The 8,347-nt window shown below is 38.6% G+C and overlaps 1 protein-coding gene across 2 annotated transcripts; it reads right to left on the bottom strand.

Annotated features, from left to right (window-relative positions):
- Positions 1 to 2,386: 2,386 nt before the first annotated feature.
- LOC117624964 (mitochondrial import inner membrane translocase subunit TIM17-2-like) lies at positions 2,387 to 6,496 on the bottom strand. Of its 2 annotated transcripts, XM_034356506.1 has the most exons (3): positions 4,313 to 6,496; positions 3,482 to 4,227; positions 2,387 to 3,270 (listed from the first exon to the last, which is right to left on the bottom strand). In XM_034356506.1, exon 1 carries the CDS (start codon positions 6,317 to 6,319, stop codon positions 5,639 to 5,641), a length of 681 nt encoding a protein of 226 aa, XP_034212397.1. In that variant the 5' UTR covers positions 6,320 to 6,496; the 3' UTR covers positions 2,387 to 3,270; positions 3,482 to 4,227; positions 4,313 to 5,638. The 2 variants fall into 2 exon arrangements, with proteins under 2 accessions (XP_034212397.1, XP_034212396.1); XM_034356505.1 differs by having other exon boundaries at positions 2,387 to 4,227.
- Between the last annotated feature and the right edge of the window lie 1,851 nt (positions 6,497 to 8,347).

Below are 8,347 nucleotides of genomic sequence, written 5' to 3'. Positions count from 1 at the left end.
TTTATTTGAAAAAATATATATATATACATATTCTAGCGCCAGAGAGATAATCTGCACTATGCACTGCTTCAAATGTGGAAGGTTTTGAGGGCCTCCTCCAATTCAACACCATTATCTTATTCAATCATTATTGACATGTTATTCACTTGTTATTGACTTGATTTTCATTCTTTTTTTAACATATACCCAAGCAAAAATTAACATGCAACTGAAGCACAACGAAGAGATGCCAAATCTAACAAAATTTATGGTACAAATTGGGGAAAACCATTACTCTAACCCTAAACTCAAATTCCATAAATTACTCACCAAATGCTGGTTATTGCAAGCCGTCTGTGTGGGGTGTTTCTGTTTCTTTGCTCCACAAATGGAACCTACCACTTCCAACGAATACAGCTTCTCTCCTTCCCCTTCCACTGCTTCGCCCCTTCACTGATTTGGAATCCACACTTTTCCCCTTCTACTCAAAATAACTACTTTTTCAGGGTCTGGAGAACGTGAGTGGCGAATCGTTGCCTTCAACTGTCGTTAGCCGTTGCCTTCATTGGGTATCTCAGACCTCTGGGTTTTAGAGAGATGAGTTTTTTCTGTTCAAACTTCGAACTTGCCTCTTCTTCTTCTTTTTCGGACGTGTTTCCCTCTTCTTCTTCTTTTTGGACGTGCTGGATATTCAATTCGGGTTTGGGTTCCCCACCTACCCAATTGTGAAACTTAATCTCAATTCTCCCCAGCCCTTGGATTGATCTGATGGCTATAAACTGAACCCCTTATAACTTACCCCTTATAACTTAGCCCTCATTATAGTCTAAGCGTATGATTTCTGTTATAATTAGTTTTGTGGGCCTGCTTAAAATCATATTTAATTGTAGTGATGTGAGCTATGTAGTTGTTTGTGCGACTTTTGTTTGATTTAATTTTGTTAATCTTTTGGGGTTTGACAATTTAAATATGATGTTGATGTTTAAACTGTATTAGTGAAGTTCATCTAATGAAATTATGCTTTGATGAAAAGTAAAATAAATAAATAAAAGCTAATTATATTTTTTAATACAAGCGGTAATCTAAGGGAGGGAGTTTCTAGTATATGAACCCGCAAGCCTAACCTCCTCTTTCACAAGGCCATTACTCTCGCAATCTCAAGCATATATAGCATTTTGAATGGCTTAGATTCCGAGGGTTTTCCCATAGCAATGGCCTCAAGCGTTTAACAATCCCTCCTTGGTTGGCACTGCTACAATTCTATCATTTCCTTTATTTTCTTCATTGATCGTCAACATATCAATGGATAGATTATGTGCGAATCTCACCACAAACACTCTTTTCCATTTTTTTTCCTGTTTTGGGGTATTAAACAAGAGTGAAAAAAGAAAAAAGACAATAATGTTGGGGGAAGCAAAGGGGACAAAAACAATTACGTTGAAGTTGTTTAAAATGTCCACTACCGTATACATTTACACCTAGTATATGTGCACTGCATTTAGCAAACTCGCAAATTCATGGGCACTGCACTCAGGTTCATCTTCAAGGGCTGCACAAGGCTTGAGCTAGATCGTTGAAACTTTCAGCCGTATCGGAAGCATAGTTGCAAAATGATTAGACCAGTTATCCCTGATCAAAGCCATGCAACAGAAACAGGGCTCCCCTCCCCTCATCAAAATTATTCTTGCTGCTGCAAGTTATACAGTATGAGGAATTATAGCTTTTCTTTTCTTGTCTTATTTTAGCATTGGACGGCCAGAAAACCCAAAAAATAATAAATGACTGCAATCCAGAATGTAAAAGATGGTCACAGTCAACAAACCAGTACACAGTCACAATTGTCAAACAACAACGATAGCCTCGGAGCAAATATAGAGATCCATAAGATAACGACAAGTAACACTACCCTTCATATCTTAAAACTGAATGATATGAAAAAGACCTGTTTCCTCAAAGAGAAATCTTCATTGCCAAGCTCCTGATCGCACCCCTCGTGAAACAAGCAGCATATACCCCTGTATGATAACAGATATTACATCTCTTAAATGAAATGGAGAGTGCATGGCAAGTGAAAAACAATTTGGTTAAAAATGACATGAAAACGGTCAAATACAGCAAAAGCAATGCATAAACCTAAAGCCTCCATAAATTCAGTTAAAACTACTTAAAGTGATTCTTCATACAAGTCTCTCTCTCTCTCTCTCTCTCCCCAAAGGGAGACTGCGAACCGGGTGCATCACTTTCACCATGCACTCAGCAGTATATATTGGATGGTATTTATGCTCTGCTTGTCCAATCGAGTCAACTTCAAAATCATGAAAATTCCAAAGGCACAATTCCACCATGTTACCAGCATCATTCACCCATTTTGAAAATGAGTTTTTATTTAGTTTTTACGTAACAGTAATACCAAAGGAATCAAAAGTTTATATGAATAAATCAATGATTACAGTCTCTGCAAACGGCCAATTAATGAAGGCAGTGTGTTCACTTCCTTGAACCTGGCTGAGTTCAATTCCCCTTCCCTTGTCAAAATAAATATGATTGGCATATGTGCACACTATTTACACAATAAGGGAAGGGATATAATAAAAACTTTACAATTGGAGGTCTGAAATTCTAGAGACAAGATCAAGTGGCAAAAAGTTCAATTATCACAAACCCTAAGTTCCACAGATTTCGTTAGCTTCATAATGCGGCTGTTTTTCTTTGACTCTGCAACGGCGACACTTATCATGGCAACAAAGAGGAATCTTTGGATGGGGCTAAACAGCTCCCAAGCCACGGCTTGCTCGGGGTTCAAGCCACCTTTAATGGCTCGAGCCGAGCTGGCCTCGTCGGCATTGACAAGCTGACCATCGAGGGAGACCCGTGCCGGCTCGTCGGAATACAATGTCCTTGGATATTTTTTTGAACTTATTTGTAGTTAGATTATAGATCACTCAGAATTCATTCTGCATACACTCCATTTTGTTCACTGGGTACAACACACATTGACTTGCACCACACTTCCCCATTTCCCTCTTTCCCAAATCATATGGTTATTAAGGTATATAATGCATTTGAGAAAGTGAGAACTAAGATGGAAAAGAGATGCATTACAAGAACTAAGGCATAAGTGTCAAACTTAATATAGCCTCCATTTACTCTCTCCTCCAGACCAAACCGGTTATGAAGTTAGTAAAAAAACAACTCAATCAGCTGGAAAACCACTTACATCATCCTCAAAGTTCTAGTAATAGCTTTCAAAGCCTGCAAGTAGTTCCCAGGACATTTCTTCAAACCCTGCAGCTATGCGAGAACAAGGAACAAAAAATTCATGATCGGTTACGAACCACAAGAAGAAGTAATCCAAAACGGGAAATATCATAATTCATAAAAGTTCCCAGACGCATGAGAAAATGACAGAAAAGACTGCATCAATTCAGGATAGTTTAGAGAAGCATTAGCAAGACCCTACAAAGAAGAAGTTATCCAAGAGTAATCATAGTTGCAGACTTACTATAGCTCTTTCAGCAACCAGATGTCGGGGTAACTGCCTCAGGGTCCCTTCAATACCATTAGTTTATTCTTTTGCCACAGTAATCGGATTTTTTTGTAATAAAAGATTAAGTTCCACAAAATAAATACTAATGCTGCACTACATCAGCATGCAATAAACTACTTTATTTAGAAGTAATCAAGTACATAAAGAAAAGAAAAAGTATCCTCACAAGTCACAACACATGAAAACATTAAAAGGATATCCTCTTCTCTTGGATCAAGGATCACGCTCAGAGTAGATTTCCACTCTTCTCTGAGTACTACAGCTCCAATGAGGTAAGTTGGCAGAGAACCAGTTGCCAACCGCTGAAATCAGAATGCAGTTCGATAAACCATCAAGCAAACTTTAATCCATCGCATATTCGAAAAACCATCTTTTTTTCAAAAGAAATCTTCTGGGTAAAAAAAGACCAGCTTGACTTTTGCAACAGAACTGTCGTCTTTTAATAGCTTTGTAGTATCATTGCAATTGTAAGAACAATAAACCTCTTATTGCAAAAAAAAGAACAAGATAAACAATCTCAATAACATCTAGCCTTTTAAGTACACCATTATGCAAATAAATAGTACAAGAAACAACACAAAGAATCAGGGGGATGTGGGGAGAGAGAGAGTACTTGTAAACCAAAGTAGTTAATAAATCCTTGCTTTCTGAAGGCAATTGCAGATGTTTTAGTCGTATCTTCAGAATCTGCAACAACTCCTCTGAGAAGATATGTGGTTGCATAAAATGAGCCAAATGAGATGTATTTTGCAAGAACATACAAATGGATAGAGGGAACATGCTTACCTCAATGTTACAGTAAATTGATTTCCCAGGAGTTGGCCAAGGACAAGTCCTTCCCTCACATAGCTGGAGAAAGGCAACTATTACATGAACATGCATTACAAACCAAATGGATGGGAATACAGGTAACCCACAATTCTTGAGCCTTATCAGACATCACCTACTTTGATACCAATCAACCTATCATTAAGAGCAGTTAATTTACTTGCAAACTGCTTAAAAACAGTTACCTGGAAACACAACAAGAACCAATGGAGCACCACCCTACAACAGAAGTATAGTTTTAACAAATTCATTAAATATTTTAGCAACCATTTTGCTGGAGCTAGAATAACTGATATTCAGAGGACTGTTATACTAGAAATCTGTATTTCAACAAAATTTGACCTACGGAACATGGGTCAAACCCCTGTTCCACACACTGATTTGAAAACAATTAAAATATGAGCTTCTATACCTTGGTTCAAAGATGTGTAGTGTTAAACAGCTTTATCAGAAGTCTAGCATATGAATGCCAACAAGAATAAACTCAAGCAAATATTTCTTCTAGATAAGCAAATACAATGTTTAGAGGCATAAGCAGCAAAGTTAGTGAGTATCAGTTACCCATTGAGGTGAGGGGCATAAAAGGCAGAATCAATATGGCACACACATCATGTACCAGGCATCAGGCATCAGGCATCATGTATGGATTATGATACTTGGAAATTAAGTGGACCAAGGAAAAGTAAATATTATCTGGTTAGTTCATTAAATGAAGGGGCTTTCTGTGACGATAAGCTAGACAAGGTTTTCTTCTCTGCATAGACGATCACTCAAATCTCCATGAGCATAACACAAACACAACTATGCTATTCACAATATGTACTTTACTTAAATTTGGATGCTATTCAGATATCTACTCCATGTAAAGTTTACAGCCTCAACATTGGCAACTTCTCAAAATCCTTACACCTGGTTCCAAAAATCATGATAAACATGATAAAAGGGTTCAATGGCCATATAACAAGGATCAAGCACAGAACTTAATGGAAGATTGAACTAAACCCTAAACCCTAAACTTAATCCGCAATTCATAAAACAATTCCCAAAATAACAAACAATCAATTTCAAAAGCATTATAATACATCTACAACTTCTTGGTTATTTAGAAAAGCATATATTGAAAGAGCACAACATTAATATATAGGTGCAATGCAAATTTTTGCAGTAAAAACCTAAACTTTCCCAAATCCCTCAGTTCAATACCAACCCCCTTCCTAAATACAATCTAATTAGCCTTCTTCTAATCAAAATCCTTCCTTGATCCTCACCAAATCTATCAATCAATCACTTGTACTCGAAGCTGGGCATGGGCGGGGCATCGAAGCTCTCCAAAATCTTTGTCTCGCTTCCGCTACTCTTAGCCTCAGGCTCCTTGCTCTTCCCGAACCACCCTCCAAGCCACCCTCCTGAACTAGCCTCAGCCCCGCTGCTGCTAACCGACGTTGCCGGCTCCGAGCCCGGCTGACCCGGAGCACGGCCCATAGGAGGAAGCCCAGGCAAACCGGCCACGCTCGCCGGCTCTTCAATCACAATAGGCATCTGCTGCTGCTGGCTCATGAACTTATTAAGCATGATCCCAGCTCCTTCGATCAGAGCCAGGAGGACCCCACCGAAAGCAGCCGATCGAGCCGAGGCGCCGAGGCCCTGTCGCATCTGGAGGAAGCCACCGGTGGCGGCGCCGGCGATGATAGAGTTCCAGGGGTCCTCCTTCTGGCGGACATAGACCATGGTGCAGTCGAAGGCGGAGAAGAGGCCACCCCAGACGGCGAAGCTACCGCCGACTCGCGGCGCGTTCATGCGCACGGCTTGCGAGCCGCCGATGAGCCGAGTGCCGGAGGGGGAGTTGTAGACGCCCTTGAGGAAGTGGAAGGCGGAGCCGCCGACAGCCCCCATGCCGAAGGCGCCGCCGATGTCATCGAGGATGCGGTCGGGGCACGGTTCTCGAGAGGTTTCTGGAGTTCCCATGGTTTGTGAGATGGGCGAGAGGGTTTTTCGCTTCTTTGAGGTTTGCTTGAAGAGTCGAGAGAGAGATCGAATAAAGAGGAGGACTTTCTTTGTGTTTGCTTCTTCTGGTTCTTCTGGGTTTTAGTTTGTGTGGTGTTTTAGTTCGGGTCGGGTTTTTTTTGTTGAGGATGCATTTCTTCAATTCGATTTTTTAATATTGAAAGAAAAAAAGTCCTAGTATGGCATCGATTTTGGCTTGCCAATCACGTAGTCAGTTGACTCGTGAAAGTGCAATTAGGAATTTAGGCTTGGAAATGCTTGTGGCAATTAGGGATTCAATGGTTATCAATTCAACATAATTATATGTTTTTTTTTTTTTTCACTTTTATTCTCCCTGAATATTATCCCCAAAGTAGTAAAATAAATTATCGTAACTATTCAAAAGTATATTTATGTTTGGTATCATATCATGTTATATACGAATTGAGCAATGAAAAATGAAAGATCAATTATAGAGAAACAGGTAGCGCAAGTGTTACATTTGTATTTTTTTGGTTTCATTCTTTTGTTGTACTAATGCCTCATTGCTCTCTTTTTTTCCATCTATAATGTGTCTCTGGAACCAGCTAGACTTGCTCCACTTGAAGTAGTACTATTTGATGTTGAAAGAACTCTGTGTGATCCAGATCCCATTCATTTCAATGCCTTCTGCAAAATGCTTCCATAGGTAAAGCGATTGTTTTGTTTCCTACTATTCTATCATAAGGAAAATATGCAGGATTTTTTTTTGGGTCAAGAAATATGCAGGATTTATCTGGTCATAATTTGACCTTTTCTTGGGTTTCATGATGGACTACATTGTGTTCAATTAGAAATCATGAGTTCATTTGGTGTTTTTAGCTGAGATTGTGGTGATTTTCATTTATTTTCTTTCTGTGGATTTTCAGTTATTACAAGATGTTAACATTGTACAAGAGAGTCAAGAAGAGGCTGTGAGTATAAAGAGGTTCTTTGCAGGCTAGACAAGATTGAAAATGGTTTTTTTTTCTTTTTCCTGTTTTCTTTCGAAACTTTTTGTTCACTTATTCTCCCTTAATATTATGTTCAAAATATTTAAATTTTCGTCCGAAATGTTTTATTTGTGTTCCTCCCTTAATATTCGCATTTTCCTTTTCGTAGTGAACTCTTTTATCACGATTCCTGCATATATCAAAACCAACAAAAATGTGGTGATTGAATTATAATTCTCATGTATGACACATTTTGAATACCAATTCATGTCCTAAAGACAAAAAAATTTGCTATTCAATGGAATATTTGTTCTGAAATATGTTTTACTATGTACCTTTTGCTCTTCCAATTACTTTTTTTTTTTAAAAAAAACTTAATGATATGTTTATCACTGGCATCTAAATAACGTAGTAGCATATTTAAATTCTTCTTAAGAAGTGTTTTGAATCAAGTGCTTGGTTCTATTTTTCAAGAAGACGTCTATCTTGGTAAACTAAATTGAGTTTGAGTTTATGGGGTTAAATATTTTGCCATATTTTTGTTGCACTGTTTGTTTTATTATTCTCATATGCAGGGATGATTTGTTTTCTTTTCTTTTCAGTTTCAAAAAGAGTTACAATACTTTTTTCTTGCTTAAATTTTGTGAACCCATATTAAGAAATGTGGTTACGCATTATGTAGCCTTTCATGAATCCATATTAAGAGATGGGCTTGAGTTTTGGATGCTCCCAAGTAGCCAAAAATTTCCATCCCTTGAATCCTCAATAGGCTTTGTGAAGACTCGTGTCCATCCATACCACAACCTTCTCAGCAAGCCCTAGGTTTCTTGTTTTTACGTGACTTGGGCCCACCGTAAGCTCGTAGCATGGCTTGGAGTTAGGATGGCGGTCTTTTGGCTTGGCGTTGTGTGTTTATTTGACATATTCATGCTTGAATTCTTATTGTGCTATAATTGGCTATGACCGAACTAAATTGCACCTAACAGGTTGATGCGCGTGGGCTTACAGGCTCGGCACGTCTTATGAGTTTGAGAATTGA

Source organism: Prunus dulcis, chromosome 4 (assembly GCF_902201215.1).
Source record: "Prunus dulcis chromosome 4, ALMONDv2, whole genome shotgun sequence".
In the NCBI taxonomy this organism is placed as follows: domain Eukaryota; kingdom Viridiplantae; phylum Streptophyta; class Magnoliopsida; order Rosales; family Rosaceae; genus Prunus; species Prunus dulcis.
Note: the sequence above shows the minus strand (reverse complement) of the source record. Positions and strands in the feature narration are given on the sequence as shown.